The 17,414-nt window shown below is 35.0% G+C and overlaps 1 protein-coding gene across 3 annotated transcripts in view; it reads right to left on the bottom strand.

Moving 5' to 3' along the window:
• The window catches only part of LOC149797886 (uncharacterized), a 59,991-nt gene that overhangs the window by 25,005 nt on the left and 17,572 nt on the right, over positions 1 to 17,414 (bottom strand). For 2 of the 3 annotated variants that reach the window (XM_089962918.1, XM_089962919.1), the window contains 2 exons: positions 13,636 to 13,733; positions 6,075 to 6,482 (listed from right to left, as the gene is read on the bottom strand). In XM_089962918.1, coding sequence (XP_089819044.1) covers positions 6,075 to 6,482; positions 13,636 to 13,733 — 506 coding nt within the window. The remainder of the gene's footprint in view (positions 1 to 6,074; positions 6,483 to 13,635; positions 13,734 to 17,414) is intronic. The other variant, XM_089962920.1, reaches the window with a different exon arrangement.

The raw sequence follows: 17,414 nt of genomic DNA, 5'->3' as shown, positions 1-17,414 counted from the left end.
AAAAAGGTATTAGTATGTTCTGTTACTCAACAAAGGATCCCAACCAGGAACAATAATTATAGACCATCCAGGAATAATAATTATAAGAATAAAACAAGAGATCAGTGTTATATATGCACTAAAAGCTGATAACTTCTGTTTTGGGCAGAAACTGAAAACAGCTTCAGAAAATAAATTTGGTCTAATTTGTAAAAATAATCTCTGATTTAGCAAACTTTGGAGATGACATTGGACAAATTCAAGAAATAATGGTTACTATCAAAATGTGTTCCTTTCTGTTTGTAATGTGTGTGTGTGTGTGTGTGTGTGTGATTTATCTGCACATCAGCACAACCCTGGCTTTTAGTGCTGAGATACAGTTTATGCATCCCATACTAGAGGAATGGTGAACGATGTACTCATACATATATATCACTGCCTCGCTCACATCCTGTCCACTGTAAAGAAAACCAAGTAACTAATCTGAAAATAGTATAAGTAAATAAGTCAACACACATATGACCTGATTATAACCATAATATGTACCAAATTTCACAGCAATCCACACAAAAAACCATATCTTAGAGTAGCTGCACTCATAATATTCTTTCATACACTGTATCCAGCTGTGAGTCAAGAAGGGATATAACTCTTGCAAAAATCACAGAATCACACAGATTTGTCAATATGTTCATCATTTGATGATGACCATTATATGCATCAAATTTCAAAGCAATTCATGAAAAACTGTAAGACAAGTTGCATTCACAAAATTTTGTCTTATACTGCATCCAGCTGCAGGACATAAGAGGCAATACATTCTAAAAATTATTAATTTGTTAATATGCACATCTTCAAATAATATGTACAATGTTTCATGACAACTTATCCAAAAGAAAAACTGTGGGTCTAGTTGTGCTAAAAAGATTGTGCTGATCTTCACTAGCCAAGGCTCTGACATGTTAACCTATCTACACCTTGATGAAATATTTTAGTGCTTTACCTAGTGACATCTATCAGATTTGATGAATTGTCTCCCTTAGTGCATAATGCCAACTAACCAACAGAGTATCATAAACAGTGGTTCATTGTACATGGGCCAAAAATGGCAGAGGCAATGACTTAAAAAGTATACATTGTAAGTTTAACATCTAAAGTCTGACTACATATCACAGAGAAGATATTACAGGTGTATTTTAAAGGAAAGGATATATTTGTGCAAATGTGGACCAGCAGTGGACAAATGCTTATTATGAGTCCATTCCAGTTGTGTGTGCAACTGCCAACATAGTTATTGTGATTCCACTAGTCTCAATCATAGAGGTAGGTTAACATATTGGAACCTTGGCTAGTGAAGATGGATTCTAATACATTGTGTTAAGGTTCATGACAAAAAGGGCAATAACTCATACAAAACTTGCAGAAGTAGTTAGGCCATCTCATTTCCCATGGAAAATTGTAACAGTGATAGAGAGAGATTGAGAGAGAGAGAGAGAGAGAGAGAGAGAGAACTCAGTGAAGGGTATAGTGTTAATATGCAAGAAAGCTGATCACTATGAGAAATGACTAAGCTAAGGTCTGCACATTTTGAAATTAGCAGATTATTTAATTTAAGCTCACAAGGCATGAAAGAAAGTAGATGACTCTCAGTTTAAGAAGTATAATGCGTACGGACCATTTTTAAAATTTTATGTTGTAATTCTGCAGACCATTGTGATGAATACTCTTATCTTATGTTCATACAATCATATAAATATGAATATAAATACAATATAAAAAAATATTGGATTTTGTAGCATGTTCCATGGATAATTTAAGCTGATCATATCATCATTATTATTCTCCATACAGCCACAATACTCCTGATATACATTTACTGTGGGTCAGTCATGTGTCCATGTGTCCAGCTATGTGCCATCCATCTGTTCTTGGTGTAAAATGGGCTGTGTCTATAAACCAGGTTAACAGTATTTAGTATAATACTACAAAAAGATCAGCAGATAACAAAGAAAGTTTGGGATCTGGTGTGCACCTCTTACCCCCTGGGAGTGGGGGAAGTCATATTTTTGTGTTACATAGTCCTGCCAGAGACCACAATGTTCTACCCAAACACATATCATAACAAGAGGAAAACATAATCTGGATCAGCGGGAATCTGACCTCATGCAGGGCCCTGTCCTTGGACTGTATGATACTACAGCAATGTAATTAGAATTTTGATCTGATTCTACAGAACACATACATAATAACAGCTGTACCACAGTATGATAGCTTGACTGGATTCTATTAACACACAGGTACTAACACAGGCTGACCATTGTATGAAGGGGCCCCAAGTGGCCGAGTGGAATAAATGTATGACAACTAGACTTGATTATATTAATACCCAGGTACTAACACAGGCTGTACCACAGTATGACAACTTGACCTGATTATATTAATACCCAGGTACTAACACAGGCTGTACCACAGTATGACAACTTGACCTGATTATATTAATACCCAGGTACTAACACAGGCTGTACCACAGTATGACAACTAGACTTGATTCTATTAATACACAGGTACTAACACAGGCTGTACCATTGTATGACAGCTTGAGCTGATTCTGTTAATACACAGGTACTAACACAGACTGTACCACAGTATGACAACTTGACCTGATTATATTAATACCCAGGTACTAACACAGGCTGTACCACAGTATGACAACCAGACTTGATTCTATTAATACACAGGTACTAACACATGCTGTACCACTGTATGACAGCTTGAGCTGATTCTGTTAATACACAGGTACTAACACAGACTGTACCGCAGTATGACAGCCTGACCTGATTCTATTAATACATAGGCAATAACACAGGCTGTACCATTGTGTGAAAACCTGACCTCATTATATTAATAAACTGGTAATAAAACAGGCTGTACCAGTGTATGAAAGCTTGACCAGATTCTATTCATAAATAGGTAATAACAGGATGTACCAATGCATGACAGCTTGACTGTAAGTATGTGGCATTATTAGTAGATAATACCAAAGCTGTTACTTTAAATTTACATGATAAATTAATTGTTGTGTACAGCTGGAACTAATATCATATACATCTTTGAAATGTATGACCCTAAATAACACCAATCTTATAAGACTGAAACAAATGACCTAAATAATATCCATATTACAGGACTCAAATGAATGACCCTAAATAGCACCAATCATACAGGACTCAAATGTATGACCCTAAATAACACCAATCTAATACAGGACTCAAATGTATGAGCCTGAATAATACCAATCTTACAGGACTCAAATGTATGAGTCTAAATAGCACCAATCTTACAGGACTCAAATGTATGAGCCTGAATTAAATACCAATCTTAAGGACTCAAATGTATGAGCCTGAATAATACCAATCTTACAGGACTCAAATGTATGAGCCTGAATAATACCAATAATACAGGACTCAAATGTATGAGCCTGAATAATACCAATAATACTGGACTCAAATGTATGACCCTAAATAGCACTAATCATCAGGACTCAAATGTATGAGCCTAAAAAATACCAATCATAAAGGACTCAAATGTATGAGCCTGAATAATACCTATAACACAGGACTCAAATGTATGACCCTAAATAGCACCAATCATCAGGACTCAAAAATATGAGCCTGAATAATGCTAATAATACAGGACTCAAACGTATGACCCTAAATAACACCAATCTTACAGGACTCAAATGTATGACCCTAAACAGCACCAATCATACAGGACTCAAATGTATGAGCCTAAATAGCACCAATCATCAGGACTCAAATGTATGAGCCTGTATAATACCAATAATACAGGACTCAAATGTATGACCCTAAATAGCACTAATCATCAGGATTCAAATGTATGAGCCTAAAAAATACCAATCATAAAGGACTCAAATGTATGAGCCTGAATAATACCTATAACACAGGACTCAAATGTATGACCCTAAATAGCACCAATCATCAGGACTCAAAAATATGAGCCTGAATAATACTAATAATACAGGACTCAAATGTATGACCCTAAATAACACCAATCTTACAGGACTCAAATGTATGACCCTAAATAGCACCAATCATACAGGACTCAAATGTATGAGCCTAAATAGCACCAATCATCAGGACTCAAATGTATGAGCCTGAATAATACCAATAATACAGGACTCAAATGTATGACCCTAAATAGCACTAATCATCAGGATTCAAATGTATGAGCCTAAAAAATACCAATCATAAAGGACTCAAATGTATGAGCCTGAATAATACCTATAACACAGGACTCAAATGTATGACCCTAAATAGCACCAATCATCAGGACTCAAAAATATGAGCCTGAATAATACTAATAATACAGGACTCAAATGTATGACCCTAAATAACACCAATCTTACAGGACTCAAATGTATGACCCTAAATAGCACCAATCATACAGGACTCAAATGTATGAGCCTAAATAGCACCAATCATCAGGACTCAAATGTATGAGCCTGAATAATACCAATAATACAGGACTCAAATGTATGACCCTAAATAGCACCAATCATCAGGACTCAAATGTATGAACCTAAATAACACCAATCTTACAGGACTCAAATGTATGAGCCTGAATAATACCAATAATACAGGACTCAAATGTATGAGCCTGAATAATACCAATAATACAGGACTCAAATGTATAACCCTAAATAGCATCAATCATACAGGACTCAAATGTATGAGCCTAAATAATACCAGTCTTATGGGGCTGAAATGTATGACCTTAAATAACACCACTCTTAAATGACTGAAATGCGTGGCCCTTACTAATACCATTCTTACAAGACTGGCTGTAGGTATTTACTGTGACTGCAGACTTAGAGCTGGGACCAGGACCAAGACCCAAGATTAGCACATTTTTATCTGGGTAGCTGGTAACAGGCTTTCAAGCACTGTTTTGTGAACAAGTATAGATAAAGTTATGGGCTATTTTATCTCTAAAAGCAGGTAAAAACAAAATCACTGATCAAAATACTGGGCCCAATCATATGAATGACTGATCATCCTTTTTAGTTGAACCAACTATATAATCATATCTCAATTCACATGCCTGCTCCTCCAATTAAGAAAATTTCTTTTTCCAGCAATATGTATGTGTGTGTGTGTGTTTGATTTGGATTTTTGGATTTTTAATGTAGCTTTAAAAAAATTTTAAGTCATATCGCTACGATGTCTTCAGTGTGACAGTTTATAGTGATATCTAGCACTGGGGCATCATGCCACAGACATGTAGCATGATGTCCCACCCAGTCACATTATCCTGACACCAGACCGACCAGTCCTAACACTAACCTCTCAATGCTGAGCATCAAGTGAGGCAGCTGTTAGTACCATTTTTGTAAGTCTTTGGTATGACTCGGTTGGGGATCGAACCCATGACCTCCTGCATCTGAGGCAGACACTCTAAACACTAGGCCACCAGAGCGGTCTTTTCCAGGAATAAACAGGTTCCATATGGCTGCAGTCAACCTTTATCTGAAAACTACAGTTCAGACAGGACTGACATGCTGCCTTTACCACTCATGAAGCACAACAGACAGATGGACCAGAATGCCTTCTCAAATTCGTAACATCAGAGAACAAGATACTCCCTTAATAATGCACAAATTACTGAAAAGAAATCACCAAGAGGATGGTTAGTACATATTAGATAAAATAATGTTTCTTCAAAATTCATAAAGGCAGAGATAGTAAAGTTGTTTTAAAGAAAAGTAACATGAATTAAAAAGTTGAACAAGGTGAGAAAAGTAGGGCAACTTGAAAGCCTCTGGTAATGTATAGAAGAACCAAAACTCCCATATTTTTCTTGTGAATTATTACATTTCATTAAAATTTAAAATTAAGTTAAAATTTAAACTACATGTAAAATCTGACCTCAAAACTGCTGACACCAGAGCCGAAAGCAGTTACCCATATAAAATGAAAACTGCTAAACAAGTCAAGGTTCTTTTACAAAAGAAAATGCATTCAAGAGTTCTCCAGTGTGAGATATCATGGCACAACATTCACTCCAATGAATCAAACCTGGAATAGGATCGGCCTTGTTTCCTGTCTTCATTCCTGGATCTAGATCTTGACCTTGACCTTGATTTTGATAAAGATCTTGATCTACTCCTTGATCTGGAATAACTTCTTGACCTTCTCCCAGATCTGGATCTTGATCTAGATCTGGATCTTGATCGAGATTTTGATTCAGATCTGGATCTGCTCCTTGATTCAGATCTGGATCTTGATCGAGATTTTGATTCAGATCTGGATCTACTCCTTGATTCAGATCTGGATCTTGATCGAGATTTTGATTCAGATCTGGATCTGCTCCTTGATTTAGATCTTGATCTTGATCTAGATCTGCTTCGAGACTTTGATCTGGATTTGGATTTGGTTAAAGATGATCTTGATCTCTGTGTCTTTTCTTCCTTTTCTGCTTTTCGCCTGATCAAAAAGTACCATGAGGATAGAAATGTTAGAATATAACAAGCAAGGAAAGAAAAAGACAAAAAATGCTGACCATGAGGTATTTAAGCTTTATGTAAAATGTACTGGTAAGCTTGATCTATGCTAAACATAGACAGCCAAAAGTAACACAGATATACACTGAAACCTCCAAACATCAAAATTTCTCAGGACCTAATTAATTTTTTGGCATTGATGGACTTTTAGTTTACTGAGGTTGACTACCTTCACCTATGATTCAAATGTGATCACATTTCCTCTGACCTATGATATGCACTTGCATATAAGTAAAGTTCAACTACACACAACATATATCCTGATCTGCCATTGAATACTAATTCTGGAAGATCAGGATTTATATAGCTGATTCAAGTGATTACTCTGAAAAAACTGCAAAGACCCAGATTGACCAGTGCATTATGCTACAGCAGATCTAGGTGTATGCAGTTAGCAGCTGGGCTTGAATAATAAGTAGGTATATATGGTAGAAGTCAGTTTTAATGTTTTATAACAAAATCAAAAAGAGGTCAACTTTTAAACAGTACATCTATGAAAATTAAGATTTCGTTTCATCTGTACTTATTTATGTGATGGATTTTATACAATTATGCAAGGTTGTAGCTGTTTACCAATCATTGGCTGGCTGACTGAGTTTGTTTTATTCAGTTCATTTTAAAATCAAAATTTTCTGGGACCAAAATTTTCTTTCAGTTTTCTGAGCAGAGAATTTTGGTTTACTGAGTTAAAGCTTATTGAAATTAGCAAGAAAAAAATTAAGAACTAGAACCATGATTCAGTTCCAAAGGAATTCTGGTGTACTGAGGTTTCAGTCTCTGGAAGTTTCACTGTATTTATAAGCAACTAATTATATACATACACTATATACAATAATTTGTATCAATGAATTTGACTAATGAGATTAAAATCTAAGTTACCTAAGAATAAAGTACATATATAATAGGTTGAAATGTATACATTACAGTTTGACCATTCTAAAAATTCCATTCTCAAAAAAATTACAGAAGTGGTTTTAGACAAGGTTCCACAGACTGCTGTCTGTGTCACCCATATAATGATGTATTCCACATCCTCTTCTGAATCTGACCCACAAAAACTATAGCACAGTATCACAATGCTCACACCATTGCCATCACAATTAGAAATAAAACATGACTTATGTCAGAATATACTTATGCAAGTGAGACAAAAATGTCTCATGCACACAAAAGGCAATGATAGTTAAATACAGGCTACTATAATGGAAATCAACCCATCTCATACTTAATTAGGAACTAACAATGTTCCATGAATAAAATATGAACACCTTGAAAAAACTTCCAAGATTAAAAAGTTTTCCAAAAATCAAAGTATACACATGAAAGCATGAGCTCAAAGAACAAAAAGCCATGTGGACTCGGTATATAAATCCCCAAATAAAACTTTAATTAAATCACCTATATATATGGTACATACCATACTGGTACCACCAGAAAATCTTGTACCACAACCATGCACACAAATTCAATGACTGAAGAAAATTTTGACAGAAGGCACAAGACTTATTCAAATAAATAAATAACATAAAAATTGTTTTTATTCCAAAATACTCAAGGTGAAAAAAAGGAATGGGGACAAAACCATACAGGGTTCATCACTATTTGGCATGGTTGTAATAGGGGATTTTATACAAGATTCAAAGAGGCTTTTTTCTGGACTAGGTAACATTGCTTATATCATTTTTTTTTACAGATAACTGAAATGAAACCAGCTGTTAAAATACAAAAGAAAATGTACAGGTTGCTATTAAAATTTGCTTAAAGTAACAATGAACTGCATAAATGTAAACTTACTGTACAAATCTGAACCATACATTTAGACACAGGTCAGAACTCTTTGTGATTATTCGAACTGTATATACAGACATAGGTCAGAACTTACTGTAAGTAGGGGCCCCGAGTGGCCGAGTGGTCTAAAGCGCTCTTCGTTACGGATCACTGCCATCTCACCTCTGTCTGCGGCGGTTCAAGTCTAAGATTCAGCCAATGTGGGCATGTGAGAAAGCCTGCCAGTAGCTTCTCGTGGGTCGGTGGTTCTTTCCGGGGTTTTCCGGGTTCTTCCTCCACCATTAATACTGGCCGCCATGTATAGCCTATCGTGCTGAAAAATGGCGTTAAACCCCACAACAACAACAACTTACTGTAAGTATTGGAACTTTATTTATATGTTACTGCATTTGTATGGGAAAATACGAAGAAGTTTTTTGAGTAATACTACATGAAATTGGGAGTGCAGTATTAGCCTGAAAAAATGAGTTCATATTTTCCCATATAAATCTAGAAACCTTTGTATTATATACACATTTTGTTTTTCTACCAAAGGATTAATAATAACATGAATGCACAACAATAAATAAACTGAATTTATGCTGTATTCCAAAATAATTACACAACCATTCATTCATCAAAACAAGTAACAATATTAATGCATACATAGCACCACCCATTAACTTTTGAACCTAATCGCATACTTGACATTAGTTTTTTATATATATAAAATGGTCATTCTAGTCTACTTAAAATTGAAATTTAGAGTCATATTGTGAATCAATGTGCATTGCAACAACTTTTCCAGTTCATCTGGAATGGATGGATTTGGTGGGGGGGGGGGTCTGTTGATTTCATTCAATTCTACTTTTCTGCTTGTGATGGACTCTGTTTATTAGCTGCAGTGTAAATTCTGTATGATGCACATGTGATTTGAGCAGGGAGGGGAATCAGCTGCATGTGTTTATGTTCTCTGTGTGTGTGTATGTGTGTTTGGACTTTTAATGTAGCTTTAACAATTTTTCAGTCATATCGTTACACTGATGTCTGCAGTGTGGCAGTTTATAGTGATGTCTAGCACTGGGGCATCATGCTGCAACCCAGTCACATTATCCTGACACCAGGCCGACCAGTTCTAACACTAACCTCTTAATGCTGAGTGCCAAGTGAGGCAGCTGTTAGTTCCATTTTTATAAGTCTTTGGTATGACTCAGCTGGGGATCGAACCCATGACCTCCTGCATCAGAGGCTGATGCTCTAACCATTAGGCCACTGGAGTGGTCTTCTGTTCTGTCATTGATTGTTTGGAATCATAACATGGGAAAGAAACAAATTCTTTTGAATGAAATTATTAAAAAGTCACTATGGAATATCAGTTTCATTTCATTATGAGTGCAGTAAGGAGAATGTGATTGCAGTTGGAAAAGTAGTTGAAATTACAGTACAACCTCACCATGTGTTTTTGAACCCATGACATAACTCACGTAATTCAGATTTGCAGAACTAACTAAAAAAGTACATTTTGAAAAAATTCAAGATGCAAATATGTAAGTATATTTTTTGCCATTCTTATTAAAGAAGACATGTTTACGCTTTGTCACTTGCATGCTCTGCAGGGACCCCATCTATGTACATCACCTGTATGGCATCTGCTGCTTGTCTAAATCCAAAAAACTTTGTATTAAAAAAGTTAACTTTGAAAATTGCAAAACAGCTGATGTGTGACAGTCAATTAAGCCAATGGAAATGAGAACTCTTCATTGTCTTGGTTTATTGGCTATGAGGCCCTTACTTTCTACTTAACCTTCAGTTGCTTTTTATCACAAGTTTGGTACTTTGACTTATAAAATGCTACGACTCTGATACATATGCAATAGCCCATGGTTTCAATATTCTTTTCTATGCTATTTTGATATACCACAGGGGGGCACTGGTCATAGTCTGAATGATTCTATTTGTGAACAGTTATGAATATTTCTCCTAAATAACTGTTTAAATTATCAGAATGGTATTTTCAATTATTGCATCTCTCACATTTGTTGTGGACATTGTGAATACCACCTTCATTTGTATACTTGTTTAAAAATTTCCTTTGTGACACAATGAACTCATCCACTTTGTTAACTTTATCATTTCTACTTTCAAATGAATGAAACATCTTGTTTAATTCCTCCATAAAACAAATCAAATACACAACAAGCTAAAGAGTCTGCTACATGAGCGCACAGTTTTTTTTTTTTTTACAAAGTAGTTCCTGATACATGATATTATTTTTAGACATGTGTCATGCAGTATAAAGCTGTGCAATATGGAAAAATACTGCATGATTCTGACAATGTATTAGCTAATGGAGAAAAAACTGTAGCATATAATACACCCATACAGAGGTCAGAACTTACTCTAAGTATTGGAACTGTATACACAGATAGAGGTCAGAACTTACTGAAAGTACTGGAATTGTATTCCCAGACATAGATCAAAACTTACAGTAAGTATTGGAGCTGTATACCCAGATAGAGGTCAGAACTTATTGAAAGTATTGGAACTGTATACCCTGACATAGGTCAGAAAGATAGAATGCTTCATTCCTGGACAGGGCATGTCATTTGAGTGCCCACATAATGTATTCTACTGTGTGCAGATGTTTGAGTTATCAAAGTTCAAGTAATATTGGTACAGGCAATACTGTTAACTGCAAGGTCTCAATATAAAGATCCAAAAAGTGATCCAAAAATGCTATCCTCCAAGATTAGAAATATTTCAGGTTGCAAGAATATTAAAGAGAATAATAATTCCTCTTGAAGGACAATAATCATTGCACTAAAAGGATGGTAACAAGCCAGAGTTCTTTCTGTTGTTTTTTGCTGTATCTGCTGTTGTTGTGGTTGTAGTGTTTATGACTGTTGTTTTTTGTGTGTTTAAAACAGCCTGAACCAGGAATGTATTTATATTCTAAGTCAGAATTACCCATTTGTTAATTTATAAAGAAATCTGGAAACTCATTAATGTGGACAAGGGAAAAGAAAACCTAAAATATTATGAATTTCAAAAGAAGCATGAACATTGTACATGATAAACAATTGCACATATGATTATAATACCTACTGGCAAGTAATTTCCTGGTGCCAATGATGGGAATGAAGAGTTATTGGCCTATAACCCAATAAATTATTTTTCATGATGCTCTAGCCTTTTTTAAGCAAATTTTTATATTAAAAATGTACAGAGCAGCAAGCTAATACTGTATCATAAATTATTTTATCAGTGAGCTCTCAGTGACTCCAGGCCCAACAAGCACTATTCTTTGCACGGATCATATTTATTGAAAAACAAAAATGTACTATTGTCACCCACTATACAGATCCTAATACACCTATCCCTCAAAAACTCGAGCACAATGGCGTCCACAAACATAGACCATGCACGCAGTATAAGCAAGGCGAGAGTTACAGAGGGACCTCGACAATCTGAACAAAAATGGTTTTGACATCTTGAAAACTGGGGTGGGGAGCAGCATTAGGGAATTGGGCTGTTTATTGACTGAATCCTCATTTTATAATCATGTTGATAATAATTTTTAATAACACGCTTTTCTAATGAAGTTGTTCATTATTCTGTTTAAATAACATTTATTTTCAAAATGTCCAACATATGAAAGATCGTTCCAACTGGTTTCAACAACCATCATGTGTACGCGAAAAAAGTATTACGTCACTGCTTTTTGTTTTCTTGATGAGTCTGGTTCCTGTACTGGTGTTTAATATTATCCTGCCAAATCATGAGTTGACAGAGCAAGGAACTAGACTAACTTTTGCTACACCACCAAACAAGATGCCTTTTTTTCAAAAACATGTGACATTTATTTCATGAAACAATCATCTACATTGAACTCAATTTTTGTATTACTCAATTAGTACAATACTGATGTTGTGATTTCATTGGAATTAATAATGAAACTACTTATCATCCTTGAGGATATCTCTAAGTCCCAGTTCAAGAATTCTCTGAAACTTGCTTGCCCACAATGGTCCGTATCTGTGAAACCAAACTCTTTATTTTGTGAAGTATTCATTTTGCTTGGCTGCCTTGTTATCTTTGATCACAGTTGTGAAAGAGTTGGTTAATTTAAGGTAGTTTATGTTACATACACAGTAACATTTATAAGTATTCGACTGATCAAATGAAGTGAGTTCACCCGACATATGACCGGGGCCGCTAGATTTTAAGTTTGTAGGATTTTCATACCTTTTAACTTTTCTTTTATTCCACCTCCATTATTTCATTCAAAAGACATAATTAACATGATAATACAAAGGAGGTCAGCTTTTAATTCAGTGCAACAGTACAACAAATACTTCCGGAAGTCAGTTATCAAAACACAGTTGGCACTTAATTTAAGGTTCTCAGAGAAACGCTCTTGGACATAGCTGTTACGGTAGATTGATGCATTTTGCATTTAATTAAAAGAGGATATATTTGCAATTATGATGATTAAACTTAAAAGGAACATAAAGATAGAACATAATAGCAAACAACTTTATTATAAACAGCACATTATAAAAAATTGTAAAATGAGGATTCAGTCAATAAACAGCCCAGTTCCTGAATGCCGCTTCCCCCCCACCCAGTTTTCTCGATGTCAAAGCGATTTATTTTTCAATTTTTGGAGGTCCCTCAGTAACTCTCGCTTATAGTGCGGTCTATGTTTGTGGACTCCATTGTGTGCGAGTTATCGAGGGAGAGGTGTAGTTAAAAATCCAAACACACACACACACAGATACAGAATTAGACTCATAAACTACTGGAACCAAACAGACTAATCTAATATGATTCTTAGTCACCAACAGAGGTCATGGTTTTTTATTTGAAAACAATGACAAGACACATAAAACAGAATTCAAAAATATTAGATTAAAAAGATAACCAACCAATTTTACATATGTAAGGTCTTCAATTTTAAGCTCCATATTTTCACCCCCTTTCTATTTCCTTATTTGCTATACCTACATTTAAATTCGTGATGAAAATTTGGTGGTCTATATCTGCTGCTGATTTATGATGATTTTAAACACACTAGAAATGATGAGTCCAACTGCAAACAACACAGACCCTGTTCTACCATAGCATAATGCACTGGCAAATCAGGGTCTACATTGTTTGTTCTACTCATTACTCAAAACAAACTGCATCAATTCAGATCTGCCAGCACATTATGTGATGGAAGACTTGGGTCTGTGCAACTTGCAGATGAACTTCCCTTATGAGCCAGAACAGACAGTAATTAATTAAGAACAGTTTCTTTTACTTACCCATCTCTGAATGAACTCTGAAGTTCTGCTATGTATTGCACTGTTTCATAGAACCTGACCTGCCCAATCTTCACTAAATGGGACCTCATTGTTGTGCACTAACCCAAAGAAAAGAAACAAAAGTAAGTATCTTTAACTGTGCTCAAGTAACTGTAGAAAGTAGATTGCAGCAATCTAGTTTTGGTGTGTGCCAAGGCTTTAATCTCCAGATGCACCTAAAATGGATTTTTGGTTGCAGTAAGTTAAAAAGTATTGAAATATGAGTCTAGACACAAAAATAATATTCAAAACCCTGGAAATGATGTCATAGGAATTGTTGCCTAGACAAGAATGATGGATAGACAAAGAGGAATGTGGTTGTGAATTCAAATAGTGTCCACTTCTGGAAGCAGTGATATAAAATTACAAAGTACTCTGTGCTTAAATAAAGCTCTAGGTTTATACAATACTCCATGTTATCTGTCTATTTTAGGAACTGACAGTTTTTAATCTCATAAATACATATATTTACCCTTATTTAGAGAGAATTTAAAAGAAATAGAACTCAATATATTTAATATAATGATCCCATATCACTTGCATACATCTACAAATAAAGTCTCATCAATGTTTAAGTACTTAAGTTACTGAAAGCCCAACCTATCTTAATAATCAGTATGTGACCATTTTAGTCTTTCAGTTTGAGATTCTGAAGATATTAATTATAATGATTAAATCATCTGAAACGGACTTCTCTGCAACAGATGTTGCCACTATAACCTTAAATTCTGACCACTAACACTAATGGTCATAAGTAAGACATCATTTAAAAATATAACAAAAACTTCAAGAAAATGTTGTCAAAAAGAATGAGATGTCAAGCTCAACAAAACTGGACACTGAATAAATAAAAAACAATATTTGATACAGGTCATAAAGATGACTGAGAACATTGTGATACTTTATGATACAGGTCATAAAGATGACTGAGAACAGTGTGATACTTTATGATACAGGTCATAAAGATGACTGAGAACATTGTGATACTTTATGATACAGGTCATAAAGATGACTGAGAACAGTGTGATACTTTATGATACAGGTCATAAAGATGACTGAGAACAGTGTGATACTTTATGATACAGGTCATAAAGATGACTGAGAACAGTGTGATACTTTATGATACAGGTCATAAAGATGACTGAGAACAGTGTGATACTTTATGATACAGGTCATAAAGATGACTGAGAACAGTGTGATACTTTATGATACAGGTCATAAAGATGACTGAGAACAGTGTGATACTTTATGATACAGGTCATAAAGATGACTGAGAACAGTGTGATACTTTATGATACAGGTCATAAAGATGACTAAGAACAGTGTGATACTTTATGATACAGGTCATAAAGATGACTGAGAACAGTGTGATACTTTATGATACAGGTCGGAAAGATGACGGAGAATTGTGTGACAAGTTAATCATGGCAGTTACACCTCTGACAGTCATACAACCAAGACCATCAATCACATTACGATAATGTATAGTCTTTTAAATACAGTAGAAAATCAGTAATCCAAATTAATCATAGACATGAGAAATTGTTAATGATATCTGAGAGTTTGGATACTTAAATCTATATTAATATTAATATTAGAAATGGTGGGTAGGGGTGGATGTGTGAACTGAAAATTGGTTAAATGAGGTTCAGATAATTAGGATTTGAATAAATGATGCTTTAATGTATTGTTTTTATTTATCTGTCACATCAATATCACACCATAATTACAGTCTAGTCTCATTTATATGTCACATCAATATCACACCATAATTACAGTCTAGTCTCATTTATATGTCAGATCAATATCACACCATAATTACAGTCTAGTCTCATTTATATGTCACATCAATATCACACCATACTTATAGTCCAGTCTCATTTATATGTCGCATCAATATCACACCATAAGTATAGTCTAGTCTCATTTATATGTCACATCAACATCACACCATAATTACCATCTAGTCTTATTTATGTCACATCAATATCACACCATAATTACAGTTCAGTCTCATTTATGTGGCATGTGTTTATCTAGTGATCAAATTTAAATAGCACAACAATAGGAATACTTTTTGGAAGGTTAATCATATAATGTATCTGTTCATCCAACAATCACCTTTACACAACCTTTTTAGTGGCTATAGTCTCTGAAAAGGTGACAACTACTATTAAGATAGCTGTTAACAATGGATGCATCACAAAGGGACCCACTCGCTAAAATTTGCTCGTTAAGTCTTTAATGGGTTCATTTTGATGACATCGCCAAATTTAGCCATACCTTGACAATTTGTAAAAATTTTCCAAAACTCTTGTTAACTCATTAATCCCTGGTGCCTCGTTCATGCGTCAGGAGGTAGTAGCTTACTTCCAAACTCTGTAGCGTCAAAGTCATATAAGATACACTAAAGTGGGTGATATTACAGAAAGCTAGACACATGTAGCTCTACAATGATATCATATAATCTGTACATTTACAAAATACAGAGGGAAAAAACATACGTTTTTGGCCCTGATTTTTTTCCACCAAACTTATGCCAGTGGTCAAAATCCAATTTTGTGTCCGGATTTTAGACTTTTTGGCCTCAGATCGAAGACAGACTGGTCTCGATCCATTAAGCAAAAAAAAAAAAAATAAAAAAAAAATAATAAAAGTCCAACTTTTATGCTTCTGCTTGTGCGCGAGCGAAATAGCCAATGAAAAACGGTGTTTCTAACACAGCTGGGCATTCGGTTAACTGGAAATTTCTTGCAAATCAATGTATTAGGATGTATTTAGAAATAGCCCCCAAAATGTGTTTCCTACTCAATTTCAGCCAAAAATGACACAAACATACAAGGGTTAAAGAGTTAAACACTGAGGAACTTGTTTTAGGCAACCAAAAGTTACAATAAGATGACCATTCAGGGGCCATAACTCCTCTAAATGATGATATGGAATGCTTGAAATCCAACTCCTGCAAGGACCCATCAATAAAAGTAACATAAGGAGTTGATCAACAATGGCCATAACTCTGTCCAAAATAGAGCAAATGTGACAAAATCCATAAAAGACATTCAGGGTCAGTGAAACAATATTCAAAACAAATTGCATCAGATTATACTGAATGGCTTTTCATCTATGCTGATTACAAGCAACATTTAATGTAAATATATGAAACTATATAAAAGTGACATAACTCTATCCAAAATGGGGTAGAAAACAGTTTCGAAGAGTTTGCTTGACAACTGGCAAAGCTCTGTTCAAAATGGAGGAGAAATGGCTAAACCCATAAGAAGCATGCAAGTGTGCTCATACCAAAATCCTATACAAAAAATGTGGAGTTAATTATAAGGAACTATAACTCCTCAAAAGGAGCTGAAAAGACCAAACCCCTTAAAAGGCACATGTAATGTATGAGCTAATGTCCATATCAAATGGCATCAGAATATTCGGAATGGTTCTTCAGCTATGCTGCTTGCAAGCAAAATCCTATGTTAAAATATGTTAATTATAAGGGACATAACTCTACCATATCCCTAATGCAGCTGATGAGACAAACCCCATAAAAGACACACCTAGGTCTATGAGTCAATGTTCATACCAAAAATATGTGTGTGTGTGTGTGTGTGTGTGTGTGTGTATGTGTGTGTGTGTGTGTATGTGTGTGTGTGTGTGTAATTTTTGATTTTTAATGTAGCTTTAACAATTTTTCAGCCATATTGCTACGATGCCTGCACTGTGGCCGTTTATAGTGA

The sequence above is a fragment of the Sinohyriopsis cumingii genome, chromosome 6, assembly GCF_028554795.1.
Source record: "Sinohyriopsis cumingii isolate HCF-2022 chromosome 6, ASM2855479v2, whole genome shotgun sequence".
Taxonomy (NCBI): domain Eukaryota; kingdom Metazoa; phylum Mollusca; class Bivalvia; order Unionida; family Unionidae; genus Sinohyriopsis; species Sinohyriopsis cumingii.
Note: the sequence above shows the minus strand (reverse complement) of the source record. Positions and strands in the feature narration are given on the sequence as shown.